This window comes from Spodoptera frugiperda, chromosome 20 (genome assembly GCF_023101765.2).
Source record: "Spodoptera frugiperda isolate SF20-4 chromosome 20, AGI-APGP_CSIRO_Sfru_2.0, whole genome shotgun sequence".
NCBI classification, from domain to species: Eukaryota; Metazoa; Arthropoda; class Insecta; order Lepidoptera; family Noctuidae; genus Spodoptera; species Spodoptera frugiperda.
The window spans coordinates 9465125-9480572 of record NC_064231.1 but is presented as its reverse complement, the minus strand read 5'-3'; the positions used below and the strand labels follow the sequence as shown (position 1 = coordinate 9480572).

General features: G+C 39.2%; 1 protein-coding gene across 12 annotated transcripts in view; it reads left to right on the top strand.

The window, feature by feature from the left end:
* The window catches only part of LOC118282293 (polypyrimidine tract-binding protein 1), a 382932-nt gene that overhangs the window by 309093 nt on the left and 58391 nt on the right, over positions 1-15448 (top strand). For 5 of the 12 annotated variants that reach the window (XM_035603306.2, XM_050701328.1, XM_035603299.2 and 2 more), the window contains one exon: positions 10151-10189. The exons of the other annotated variants lie outside the window; for them this stretch is intronic. In XM_035603306.2, the coding sequence (XP_035459199.1) occupies positions 10151-10189 (39 nt within the window). The remainder of the gene's footprint in view (positions 1-10150; positions 10190-15448) is intronic. 12 annotated transcript variants of the gene reach the window in all.

Genomic DNA, 15448 nt, shown 5'->3' with positions numbered 1-15448 from the left:
CGCGCATACATGAACATGACACCTGGCGAAATAAAGCCTTTCATGTGGGCAGCGTTCATACGGGGTGTTTATTGTCATCGGAGGGCCGCACACATATTTGGCGAGAGGCGAGCGGGTTCTGTACCTAATAAAGTACGGCGCTAGGATTCCCCGACGGCGCGGCGGGCGGCGCGAGAGCCGCCGAGCCGGATCACGATCGGCATCAGAACCGCCTCGGGATATAAATTCGGTATCTTTCACCTGGAACGCTCCAGCGACCGACGACGCCACGCGCCAGTTATGAAAATTCCGACGCTGGAATTCCGACTCACACTAGAGATTTTTGCTGAGCTTTGCGGTTGTCGTCGCCCGGATTTTTTAAAGAACGGAGTCTGTTACGTTTATTTCAGTCTGCGTTTTATGGAGGCGGGAATGTGCTCCGCTTTGGTTTATTTGCGGGCCGCCTTTCTCATGAAATTGCGCTGTTTCATTGCTTACGAGCCATTTTGAGGTTCTCGTTAGAGTTACATTTTTTATCGTGATGTACTTATTTTTCTTTGCAAATTGTCTATCACCACCATGCCGATGGGTCCTTTCATTATTTTAATATGTTATACCTAATAATCATCAAAATACGTATAAGTAATGTTCTTAAAATTGCAATAAAACGATATTGTCGTCCGCATTACTAGACGGCAACGTCCGCGATCCGGTCATCTCTCAACACACAATGAAAGGCGTCACGCAAATCCTGAATGGATATCGAATAACAAATGACGCGGCAAAATAGGGTTTCTGAAAGAAACCGAACATAAATTGCCAAAACCCATCAACCATTAACAATTACAAAAGAAAGGTAAGGAATGAAATGTTTTATTCATTCCGTTAACGAGAAAATTACCGAGAGGGCGTCGGCGCGCCGGATCCGATTGCAAGGACTCCACCAACCTTTGTCTTCGGGGAGAAGTGTGCCCAATGAGCACTCCAGATCCCCGTAGGTACCAATTAAGGATAGCATGTTACACAAGTACTTTATTGTATAATTCTATGAAAATGGAAATGATAACACAAATTAGAATTCAAATTGTTGGGAATAGGTGTAGCAGAAAGCGACGTCCGATAAAGGTTTGACCAATTGCTAATTAAATCCAGGAAATGGTAAATGCGTAACTCAGATCTGCTAGAAGTACTTATAACAATAGGACCACATTGGTGTATTAAAACACTGAATGTACAAATATAATTTTGGTAACTAATATTCTTACTTAAATAAGTCATTTCATTCCTTTTTTTATTAGTTACTTAACCTCTTTAAATTTTTACAGTAGATGCACCTGGTTATCGGTTTACCGTATCTTTTGCCCCAAGAAAGATATCATTACGTCCTATTACGCAGGAATCCAAATTAAAGGTCTCTGCACAGCAGACCGAGTCACCGCTCCACAACATAGCTGAAGAATTTAATTAAATACTAGTAACAAGGCAATCTCTGCGAGGAACAACTGATGTTATTATTACAGTTATTCCATGATTCCGTAGCGATTTTAATTTCATTAACAGTATCATAGCCTCAACTCAAAGGTTCACTCAATTTTAACCCGAGTGTGGAAATTAAAACAAATTACCAATATTATTTCTACTTAATTACTTCGTCTCATCTCTCTTTTTGGTGTGATGTATTAAAATATGTAAAACCGGCTTCAGAATAACACTGTGCAGTCCCTCGTAAGGGTTGAAAACAAAGTTGTTCTCGATTACATCACGACTTTGCAAAATCTGAATACACCCCAACAACGGGGGCTAATTACGTTAACTTCTTTCGGGTCCAGTACAAATTCCGAATGGGCTGTAAAGAGTGCGAATTTGCATCGAGAATATTTTTCGTCAACAATTAGGTTGTTGGTCTTTTGTCTGTGCGGACCGGGGGTTGGTTTTAACGACGTTTTAAAAGATTCTAACTCGAGACCGGGAGCTTATCTCGAACGTGCTGCCTGCTTGTTACAAAAAACCCTTTATTAACTTTACGAGGCTTTTAACGAATAACACAAATAAATATGAAGGTTTCACTTTACAGCGCGGTGGTTTTATGACATCGGAAACTTTACAGTCGTGTCCTAACGGCCGCCCCACACTCGACAAAGTAAAGTACGTGCTACTCATACATAACAAATCGTTGTAATATATTATGTAACGGAAAATAGAAAACTATAAATATCAAGTAATTTTTTTCAAGAATTCCGTTCTTTTGAGGTTCGCAACAATTTCAGTAGATGCATTGTCCAGCCACCAATGCCTTTGTTTCATTGAACCTGCAATCCGTTTCCAAAACAATACGAATGGACGTGCATACAATATCCCTGAAAAATACAAAGCCGACTTCAGTCGAACCTTTGGAAAAAATTCATGCTACGTCGTAGGTATTTAATTTCTGGCGAGTGCAACGAGTTTGCAGTCAGGATATCGGGTGTATTATGAGATACAAAACCTCCGGACGCTCGCTTTCTGTACTACTGTTTGATTGGTGTGCCGAGCGACCACCAGTCCCCTCCGGCGCACCCGAATCTACAAATACGCATAGATAGCACGTATCATATTTACCATGCTCCTCAATTCACTATTGTACGCAATTCTGAAACAAACAAAGAGATGACACAAATATAATTTCAGATAAAATTTCATTGACTCTCAATATAGTGTATCGAAATATTGAATTGAACATATTTTCGTCAAATTATTTCTACATCTGATGAAAGGACGATCGTAATAAAATACATGTGATGTAACTATAGTTCGCTTTTGTTTACAGAGTTATGTTACAAATCAAATTTCAAAACTAACACCGAGTTTAATTAGAAGTTCGGAACTAGTGCCGCATCTACGATATTTATTGGCGACGTAACTCTGTGTCGTGTTGTCAAATGAATGGCAGAATGTAGGAAATAGCTGGATAAAGGCCACACTAGTTACAGATCAGTTCCGAATACCGCTCGGGGAACGTATTACAGTAAATCAGGAATGCACAATCCTACCGTCATTTCACTGGCGCGGGTGTCTATTGTGTTCATGTTTTGAGAATATGTAAAGCACCTAACCTGTGCCTCCGAATTTAATTACATTGGATCTTTTTTGTGGTGGCTAAAATTAAAAAGTTCTTCCTTTTATACTTTTCGCTGTGGTCCGGTGATAATTTATTTTTACACTGGCGTTATTTTGTGTATGTTGCTCTTATTTGAATTATAAACTAACTTTTGCGTCGGGTTTACTCGCGCGGAGTCGTTTATTAAGTTTATTATAACAGCTTTGCGGCACCCCGAGTGCTGTAAATTTTATTCTTGTTTAAATTAAATTATTTGCATTTTATACAAATAATTTGATTTGAAATCAAGTAAGTAGTATATATCATGATAGTAAAATATGTTCAGTTGTACAAACTCACCTTTAGGTATATCTCCGTCAAGATAAAGAAAAGTATTTTAATACAATATTTACGCGAGCTCAAAAGCACATTTATCTTACAGTTATCCCTCGAGGGATGCTCACTAACTCTTTGTTTATTTCGGGTGATAGAGGTACGAAGTCATAAAATAAACCATTGAATAAATGACTGTGTATTTGACAAACGAGCATTCACAGATATATCCGGCAATAAACGAGCAAAATGATCCTCCCCAATGTATTACGTTATTGTAATATAGGAATTTCGTAAAGGGCCGGGAAATCGCGTTGTTTAAGTGGAAGAAATAAAGAAAAGTGCTCCAAATCAAATACCTACTCCACGCTATGAAAGTATTTAATGTATAATTTCTTGAAACAACACTTTGATTTAACGTTAAATAATACTGACGACGTAGATAAGGCACTCGAATACATTGCATAAATAGAAAGCAGAGATTATAAAACAATACGGCGAGTGGGTTCCGTTTGTCATATAAGCGTGTACCGCCTCGAGTGGCGGTGTATTGTAGGAAGACATTATTAACACAATTCTTCAGAATCACAACATAAGGCAACGCGGGCCCGTGGCTCATACTTGTTTTTCTTAAATCTCTCCGTGAACAACTCTATTATGGGGAATCTTGTTAACATTTGAAATCATTTCTCTGCCCCGGGAATAATGAGTTCTGTGTTTTCATTTGAAACTCCGGTGACTTTTGTTTAATGGAATGATAATACAAATGCTGGCCTCTTTGTAGTGAGGGCCGAGAATATTGTTGTTTTTCCTCAGGCGGGTCACTTTAGTTCCAAGGGTAATTTCATTATTTTTCTAAAAAAATTGCTTTCACAAATGAAACTCTGGACTGTACAATCTTAATGTTGATTTATGCCCTTTGAAATCCACTTTTGTTTATGTTAAGTAATTTAGGTAGATTTTTTTCCTGTTTTCGGGTTAACAGGGAAATGTTCTATAAAATTCTAGGTAAGAAATGGAAAGGGTATCAAGGAGAATATTTCAATTTAAAGAGAATTTATTAAAACGTTAAATGTAAGAGATAACTTTTTATGTCGCTGCCTTTCATTAACAGATATTTTACTTTGTTGAAGAGTGAATTATTTCTGAAGTTGTTTATAAATCTCATCATAAAGCTAATGAGTTGTTATAACTTCTAAAGCATTAAACAACGAACCACGAAAATGTCTTAATGTTCGTATTTATAAAACTATGTAAAGTATAATTTGACTTGTTACCCCCGAGGGTGTATTACCAGCAAGTTTTCGTCTCGTAACAGAATATTATGTAAACAAATTTAATTATAGCCTTGAATTAGCCACAATGGTCGGCTGCCGTCGTTCTGAATGGGAAACTTTGGAAACCTCAACTTTGTCCAAGTAAAGTTCCCTGTGTGCACAGTAACGAAAGAATTTTACAAAAAATTGCCTTGTTTATTTCCTGATAAGTGCTTGCAATGCGGGTGTGGATTTTATGAATTCTTCTATTATCTTGCCCTTAACAAAATAACGTTTAAAAAGTTCCTGTTTGTTGCTGATTCTTTAACTTGTTTTATTTTATACTTTAATACCCATATGCAGTTGTTGCCTAATTAGGTTTGGATTTTCAGGTTTTGGAAAGTCAATTACTTATTCTATGAAAGTAGCAAAATGTTTTGAAAGCGTATTACAATTAATCAAATAAAAGGTACCTATTTGAATTAATTAAACAATATGTCCAAACATCCACGGTTTATCCCTATTTAAAACAAACGCGAACGCATCCCTAAACTTGTACAATTTATCATAAACTATCTAATCAATTTCGAAAACGATTCGGCGTTTAATATCAAATCCACGTTTTCTCAAAGGTTTCGTGGACCGAAATTACGGCATTGTGCTAAATAAATTGTTATTAATGACCAAAACGTTCCGTACTTGCGAATAACAAAAGCCGCTCGTATTTTGTGGATAAATTTCGAATTCCTTGCATACGCTTAGACGTCGAGATTATGGATGGAGATTTTTCATCACAGTCAATATAACAACAAGGATAATTAAAACTAATAGTCCCTAATTGATGGAGAATTTCTTAAGTGATATTGTCTCATTAATAGTTCACTTAGATTTGAAATGATACTTGTACGTAGCATCGTTTTAGCTGTAAAAATAAACGCAACCATTTCATATTTTTAGAAGACAGAAGCAGGTAAATGGGTGTAAGTTTTTAGTAGGCTGGCGGGGTTTCGGTATTTATGAGCGGCTGCAAGAGGTATGTGTGGTGTCAGTAATTATTCAGCAAGATCACCACTAAGCAGAGGCAGGTTCATATTTCCTATGAGCAGATAATCTGCTCTCAGCATTAAACTTGTAAAGTGCTCCGCTCCATATGTCCTCGGTAAAAGGGAGGGTTGCTTTCTATTCATACACTGTGATACTCTTTTACGGTTCAAGCAAAAACACGCCAAACGTTGGCGAAAGATAAACCCCGGGGCGGTACGAACGCTGTTGAATTTTACGATTCCGCTAAGCCGCCTTAAAGTCGAGCCCTTCCTGAATATTTTGATTTATTTATAGGCGTGAAAGCGTAAAAGGGTGGTCCAAAAACAATATACCGCGTCGTTCAGCTGGCGCGCTACTTGGGACACTTAACATTATACGCTCCTATGAATAAACCTACATATTTATACCCTTCCGTTCTGCGATACTCATTTCCTGACTTTTAAGAAATTACCTTAACTGTGCGTAATTTACATTATGAACAAATTACTCTGCGTAATTATTAGTTAAATACACAGCAACTCATACAATTCGGCTGAAAAGTTTTCTACTTAATTCATTAGTATGTGATATAATCGTGTGAGAAGACGCAGGCCGCATTAAGCACTTGCCGCTCGCGAGTCGCGCTTCTAACACTTCATTGTGATGCTAATTTAGGGCAGCTCTATGAATATGGGGGCGGCACTTCCAACGCGCGCACTTTTTGCCTCACCGCGCTAAATTAATTTGAATAATACCGCCGATAGGCAACGAGCTTCGCCGAAATGTCTTTTATATGAGTTTCCGACGTGAAAACTCCGTTAACGTGAGGCCTATATTTGTATCTCTAACTCATAATGATTTAAAATACAAGCAATAAAATGTTTAGTTTAATTGTTAGTTGTATGATTATACGTATATATTGTCAAGGCACATCGACAGTCAAATTAATCCGTTGAATCAAAAGATCCTGTGCACTGTTTTTCTGCCATCTCTTTGAGAGTAAACAAAACGAATGTTCCATTAGACAATGGAATACACTCTCGCTCGCATGGAGCCCGATAAAATAAATTTCACTTAGCTGTTAATCACGTCCCTAAAGCGTGTGTGTGTCCATGTACTCGTGCAGGTAATGGCGTGAGCACTAAGACAAAATTGGCTTAAGTAATCTCTCGGTCGGAGTATATCTGCGGCGGCAGCGAGGCTCGGGGCGCGCGCTCCCAGTCTCCGTCTCGGTCTCGCCGCCCAATCCCGATGTGGAATGCACTTGAGTTTCACACGTACGTGTTCGTCATAGAAATTACTCAGGCAATTTTTAAGTGAGCCTTTCCCGCTGCAACACTCACGGGTATTCAAACCCGTCCCTATATACTGGAGCACTTAAAGGAGGTAAAGCCACTCTTAAACAAATGAAAGAGCTTTCGTTCGTCGTTTTTGCCTCACGGCAATCCGCTTTACTAAAAGGCGGTGAAAATTTTATGCACGCCAAATAAAAGTACCTATAAGTACCTATCAGATTGGGTGCTTGTGTACGCGTGTGCGGATTATATAAACAAGATGAGTTTGTTGTCATTGGAAAAATTAATAACCAAATTAACACTTATGACACTCTAATGGAAGATTGAAGATGTTGACATAATATTATTATAACAATATGAAACTTGCATGAAGTTAAATATTCAATAAACTTAAAGTTAAGGTCATGGAGTATTTAGTTACAAGTTTTAATCTTCTTAATTAATCTAAGCTCCCTAATACACTTAATGTTTATTTGGAAAATCGGTGCGCATTTTTGCACCATTAATTTTATTTGTGTAATTTTACTCATTTAATTTAGGCGTCAAATTACTTTTCACTCAGACCCTTTGGCCGGCGAAAAGTTCAAATTTTGTCTCAGAAAGCCTAAGATTAGGTAATTTAAGGTTCATTTTTGTGCGTGATTTAAACGTCGCGTCGCGCGCCGCGCCACACCGTTTTGTATAGACGGGCTTTTTAGCCTGCTCACAATACGCCGGCTGCTGTAATGTAGACAACGGTGATTTGATAAATGAGTTGAGTTTTTTACGTGAAAAGACTAACGTTTCACGTTCAAACCTGAGCTTGTTTTGACAAAACCTCTGCGGTTCCCACAACGGAGTCTGTCGCAATGGAGCCCTCTCGCCGTTTTTCTAATGAATTGTGTAGGCAAAGAGAAAATAACAAGGAAAACTCTCGAATGGAAGATAATAGCTGTGATAATGGAGTTCATATTGAGCGTGTTTAGTGAGAAATTTCAGTGGGCTACCATAATTACAATTATTTTAAGCCAGTAATCTTATTTGAATTCTGCTCCATTTGATCTGGGATAAAAAGAAAACAAGGTTTTGTTTTGTGGTTTATTTTAGAGGCACGAGTGTATAACGCTTTATCTAATGGATCATAGCCGTGAAATATTTCTAGTGCTACAAGCCAGTTGTAATGGGCTTGATCGTTGTAGCTTGATAAGCTTGTTCTACGAAACACGATGCTGATGTTATAATAACATTATTTCATATTCTGTTATAAAGAATACTCAGCTAAATGATAAAATTGACATTATGAAAACTGCTTAATGTGACTTTTATTTATCATATCTATGAAGTTAAACAATTTTTTGACTGAGTTTAATGTCTTATTTACTTAACAGATGCACTAAAAAGATATACGAGTACTAAAGTAACGCGTCCAGTATCTTTTTAATAAACCCAACCGTAAACTCGGCAACATTGCGGCAAAGTAATATCACTAAAACTCCCACAATATTATTTTCCGTTACTCAGATGCGGGAAAAGCGTTTAATATTTAAAATAATCACAGTATTGTCGGAAACGGTGTCGACAGCTAATGTTCGGTGGCAAACCGCTACACGGCCGGCCCGCACTTTACCTATACGTACCACGTAGCTAGGTAGCCATGACAACCGCGACGTATGTTTGCCCACAAACTGTTTGCTCGCATATCCGTTGTGCTACCTATTATTTGTACAGAGAATTAGACGTAACATTTTACCCAAATAAAGGTATCATTGCCTTATTGGTTCTTTGGCATTGAATGGGTTTGTTTAATCGGTTCTTGGGTTTGAATAGCATTGTTGAGGCTGGTATGATATTTCATTCATTGGTGTTCGAATACATGTGCGATAGTAATATTTAACATGTTTACACGGAGTGTGTGTGAGGATTCGTACTTATTGAAGTGGTCTTAAATAAAATATTGTAAGTTAGTCAAATAATTATACGATTTAATCTTGTGCGGTTTCTGATAAATATACATATGTACCTATTAATTTTAAAACAGAAATCAGAGATCTCGAATATCTTAATTTTGATTATGTCAAGGACACGTAATTATTGAAATTGGTATCGTTTTAAGAGCGTCTTGAATTTCTCAGGAATGTTCGGCTCGATAAGGGCGTCATTAAAACATTCTCGAATCCCGGAATTTGTTAAGTACTTACATACATTTACTCGGTATATTGTCAAGGAAACTTTATCATGTCACTAGCTCTTCAAGAATTTCTGACATAATCCTTTTCTTTGAATTTGTACCTGACGATTTCAAAGTCAAAAGGACGTGATTTGCGTGTGTCGGTCGATGACACTTTCTTGATAAACTTGCAGGAATTCTGTAGCAAGATTAAACATATGTAATCCATGAGTAGTAACATTATTATAACGTATTAGCGCGTGTCTCAAGTCTGCACACAAATAAGGACCAGTACAGCTTATGCAAGACAAGGTCTTGCGCTACGTCCCTTTCGTAGGGAGTAGAAACCTTGTTACGGTTCACTGAAAATATGGCTTTAGCTGTGGGTACGACTGGTATCGCTGAATAACAGTAACGTCATGAATACGAGAAGTTTAATGAGGTGACATTAAGAATATGTTGTGCATTGCGGAAATGCGAGCCGAGTACGTATTATGAGCACGCTTAAATCTCAGCCAGTCAAATTAATTATTAGTTCTACTCTGTGCAGCCGGGACAAATTGACGCTTGTTTCGCTGGAACACTCGTATAATTAAATACACAAGCATTTAATCAAGGTACTGTAACACTGTAAACTCGTGTACGTAATCCTTCAGATATGTTCTAACGTTGCCGAGGTAACTCGAAGTAACCCGACGTTACCCGACGCCACCTGACGTCAGTTGGCTTAAGTGCTACCTACGTAGTAAGAAAGCTGGGTTGAGTTGGTTGAGCCCATCTTAACCCGCAGCCGCCGCGGGCCGCGTAGGACCTGTCCTAATAACCGGGTACAATAGTGGCCCTGAGTAAACAACGCTGGCTTATTGCTACTCGGCACTCCGCAATAACAGCGGTAAAAACAATAGCGCGGCCATGCTCCTTGTGATTGCGGCAACCACATTGTTCCCATTACGAGGACCAGCTTGTGTCAAGTTGCAGTTTGGGGTTCAATGGAATGTAAAATTAAATATATATTACCTAATGTACATAATTTTTCTTGCAGGTAAGCTGCCCTGTTATCGGTATTGCGGATTATACATTCGTGAGTTTCTCTCTTATTATCATTGTTGTAGTGTTTTCGATTATTCAGTAGACAGTAGGTACCTGTATAATTAACGCATGTGTAGAAATTGTATTTAAGTAGTTAAGAACTACTACACAAAATCATCAAAAGCTACAGTAGTAATTGACACGCCTCATTGATTTCTAAAGAATCGGCGACCCCGAATGTCCAGCCGGGGATTATCTGGAAATCAATTCGTAACGTGGTGTCATTTGTCGCATTCGGTACCGAACACTCGACAGTCGGTTTTAATTCGCTGATATTCACCTTTGATCCGGCTTTTCCCAGATTATATCGTCGTACGATAGCGTTTGTCCAATCATGCTTAAAACGACTTCGACACATTCGGACTGCAATCAAAGTTAACGATGCTATTAATGATCAGATTCTAACCATTTTGGAGTTGTAAAACATGTGATTAGCCAGCTATGTGAGCACATGATTAATTTAAAACAACTTATACGAAAACATTATTATGTAACCGCACGGCTTAGTCCTAATAACCGTAATAAACATCAACGGTAACGAGCAATAGGCAGCGATTCGTGCTGATGTTACACTGTTTTTATACACGACCGGTACATGGGAAAGCTTTCTAATTGCCGGAACAATGCTGAGCCGGTTATTTGCCGGCGGCATTGTTTTTGTCCGCGCCGGTTCATTTTACCCCACCTTCCCCCGGGTGGGAGATTAATGGAATTTGAATACGCATAGCCTTTGTGTTCGGCTTTACGCGTAATTTAAGCGTATACCGGCCGGGTGAGTCGGCGTTTTGCTGCCAATCTTACGGTTAGACTCACAGGTGCGCGACTTCTCTTATAACCGTTACATAAAACGACGCGTTGCCGTGCGAGCCCGCCGGCGCCCGAGCCACGGCTCCCTTTTCGCGGACTCACTGCTCACTCACAAATTGTGTATTCCATTTGTATCGATATCATTTCACTGGCTTAACGAGACCGTTGACGTGACCTAAATTGATTTATTTGCTTTCAGAAGTTTGTCTTTAATTACTATTTTAGTGTTGATTAATACATATTTGATACCAGTCCCCTGTCGGTTCGATAAAAACTGTCATTATTTCGGTGGTCCCCTCTGTTGTCGTTCAATAAGCGTTGTGTGCTCATAGCACTATCAATCATTTCCTTGCGCCTACTACGATACGTCGAGAAATAAAATGTATTTGTTTTATTAGGACTACCTATTGATTTTGGATAAAATGAGCTTCGGCGGAAAGTAAATACAGGCCTGTTTTGTTTCAACTGCTGTTATTATCATCATAATTACGCGCGGCACTAATGTTACCCAAATAATAGATGGCTGTGTAATGTAATCGTCATAAATGTACACATGTGATATAATGGAAGCTGCATATCAATCAGTTGAAGGCAAGCCTGTTGTAGGCAGAATGCTGCAAATCCATTAACATAATTGAGCGGCTTGTATCCGGGACACTTCACGGTCCGGATCGTGGACGTCTTTGATGGCGCATCGCCGTAATGAGGAGCCGAAGCCAGTGTCATCCGCCCTAATGCATATTTACAATAAGAGCGACGAATTGAGACGCTACATTTTGATAACAGGCTACACGACTTTTTCTGGCCTAGTAATTCAACCACGAACAAATTTCGGCATTTTATACTTCATGATTCCAAATAGATTCCGCGTTTAATACAGATTCATTTACCTATTCAAATTTTTAGGGACCCGTTACGAATATTTTATGCTATGACAATTTAATGACCACGTGATTGATTCTTAGCTCCAGTTAGTTGAAGTGCTGGCAATAAATCAATCACTAAATTAAATCCGTTACATTATTTACATTTTCACCGAAAATTGACGAGCCATGCGTTCATCGACAAACCACACAAAAACAGAGGCTGCAAAAATAGCGTTTACCACACAACGGCGCTTTATGAAATTTTCGAAATCCCCATTTAATTGGGCGCCTGTGTCGCCACAAATTAATTAAAAGCGCTGTGGGATTTTATTAACTTATTGCAATTATATTTAAACGGTGCGATTACAGGGGCGCGGCGCGGCGCGGCGCGGGTCGCGGCATCGCCGCCTAATGTCATTGCGAGGGCGCTTACACGCCGCCTCGGAATTTGATCAAACTCCTCGTAATCGGGGACAAATAAATCTCACCATTAAAATTAACGGCGACCTGGGCGGCCCGCTTCCGACCTCTTCACTAGATTTATAATCACCTTTTAGAATATCGCCAGTGATGTTAAGCCGTTGAATAGGTATTAGTTAAATTATACTTAATGGATGTAAGATAATACTATGTCAGCCACACAATAAAATCATTGTGGTTAGTTTTGTAGCAAGAATTACATGTTGGGCACTAAGACATTTACGACAGGAAAGCTCCTATTAATTTTATAAGCACGACTAAAACGTCCTGACCATTTTGACTTTCTAGTACAAACTAGCAAAACGTCTTCAAATGTTACCAATTTGTTCGAAAAGCAATTAAAGAAAGACCGAATGCAATTTAAGTTAACCAGAGCAACTCGAAGTTTGTGGACTTTACGATTGATTTGGCACACTGAATCACAAATATTCTTTAGGCCTACTGCATCTGACACATTTTAGGTAACAGATTGGTGTAGGTGAGGGTCCGCCGACCGCCACAGACCACCGCATTGACAAACGACTCGGACCACTTCATTAATTGCGGGCCAGTCGGCCGCGCGACCGCCTCTAAATAATTCACATACGACTGCCCTCACACGCCGCAATCTACAGCGGACATGGCGAAAATTACGAGCTCGTTCCCTTGATGATTTTAATTTATTCAGCCTAATTAATTTAGATTTTTTTATATTTCAGCATTCACGGCGATGGGTGCCTATATCTGAATTTTATAGACATCGATTAATTTTAAGCTGACTTTTCGCATCGTGTCATTTAAGGGTAATCCGCTTTATTGGGCATTCACATTACATTTTAGATTGACATTTTTAGGTGAATCTAATTCTCTACGAAAAATAAAGGTGCTTTTCCTATTTAAATTTAAAGATTATTTCAATACCAATTAATGAACAAATACAATAAAAAAATGTTGCTCAACTGTGATATTTCCAAATGGATTAAATGTAATTTTTAGTTGGAATCGTTCTCGCTGCGGTTAGCCCGATGATACAGTTGCGTTTAAGGTAATCCATTACCGAGCCGCCAGCAGCGCACGCGTGCGGTCGTCGTTAAATACACGCATGACAACGGTAACTGATTTTAAACTATACACATGTTATAATGTGCTGCTTGTGAATTTATCACTACTAGTTATTTTTAAGCTGTAATTACGATTGTGAAATGAAATTCAAAAACTTATCTAACGTTAGCCCAAAGCAGCTGACCTAAAAGTTCAAGCATGTTTACTTTACTCGTTCAATAAAACTATAATGAAAAGGTTCGATGAATACGTAATATCTTAATCTGAGGCGTCGAATGTCGATTGTGCAATAACAAGAGGTTGGATGAGCAAAAAGCAGCTGCGGACCCACTCGTAATGCTCGTAACTAGAGCCGTTACGCAATTCGGCAACGGCCTAATTGATTCCTCTCCCATTCGGCCAGACGGGCCGGCGCATTATCGAGCACAGGTGCCCCTGCTCTCCGGTTATTTGGCTTCTCGTGACAGACGCAGACAATATCAGCCCACCTCTGACTCGAGATCTTCAACACTCGTTTCTTCTTTAATTGTATATCGGAAATTCTTTTCGTGACGTGACTCGATTAGTAATAAAGTTAGAACACGACGCTCCTAAACGGAAATGGCTTAATTTTCACGAGTTGAGATCTCTGCATCGGCACTCGTCCATCGCAACGTTTACCCTCCCCCGCCTATTACAGAAGTGTGTAAATCGAGCGAATGTTCGGCAAGGTGAAATATGGAGAATCGCTGGTCGATTTGTATGCGCGCTGAGTTCGCTGTAAGTAATTTATCTGAAAGTATTTTTGGTCGCGAGCGAAGGGGTGCGCGGTACTCTCACTCATTCCAATCGCAATATGTCTCCACTCATTCAATTACATTAAAAGCTTAATTAGGAATATTAGCGAAGAGTCCTCGTTTACTTCCATACTCTTTGGTAGTTGGTTTCCGTAAATTTTCTCGAGTTTGTTGAAGGATTCTTCGGTGCGGACCGAAGTTGTGAGATGCTTAGATGAAATGCGGCTCGCAATTAGAGTAATGGACTGTAACCTTTTCTGGTAAAATTAACGCCATTCGTCTATAGCAAAAGTAAAGGCACACTCGGTACAATTAAGTTGTGGAGTGGAGAGAAATTGCAACAAGTGCAACGGGCCTCGTCGCGTCCACGCTCCATTTAACCCACTCAGTTGGCGGGCCGTTCCGAAACCTCCGCCAACTCACCTTCGCATAAACACCTATTACATACTACGTACTGTACAGTTCATTGCCCCTTTAGCTTCAATACAACAATTCGCTAGCTTCTTTTATTACATCTGTATTCACTACTAGGAGAGCCAATGCTGGGGTAGTGTGCTATCGAGCTGTCGAGTTGCCGTCAACTTGAGTCTCATTCTGTTAATTGAAAACTTGTCCCGGCGCCTCCAACCGCGTCTCTATTGTTTACCTCAGCTTTTCGATTTTTTCCACGAATCTCCTCTTTTCATAAGTATCTCTTTTAACGAGTCGTCTCCGTCCTTCGTTTATATCGGGCTTCTTTTGGACTCCTCACAATGAAGCGGGGATGCACAATTGGTTTTTCCCGTTTTTTCCTTTCTTTCTAAAGTATTTTCTTTAGGACGTTGTCGTTTGAAGGTGCCTTAGCTTTTAAAATCATTGCTTACATAACATGTTCGTGTATAGGATTACATTACATTAAGGTTGATTAATTTACCACGGTCCTTAGTGATATCAATGTTACACGTCAATAAACAATGTAAAAGTAATTTTGATTGACAATAAAAACATATTTTTCTTACCTTAACCAGCCGCCAGTGCGTCTAAACGCAATAAAACTAAGAACTTGATTCAGAAAATAACTCGTTTCCTTGTGTACGCTCCATCACTTTCACATTCCTCCTTATACAGACACATATGAATTCTTTCTTCCCTAGTATGGGCACAAAATAAATTAAACTCTTTATTCTTGGGTACAAAGTTTGTATTCCCATGTGTAAATAAGATACTTGTTGCTGCCCCTAAAACGGCCGTACACCGGATCAAGCTGTCTTGCCGAACTACCGTTCTTCCTTCCCCATTTCA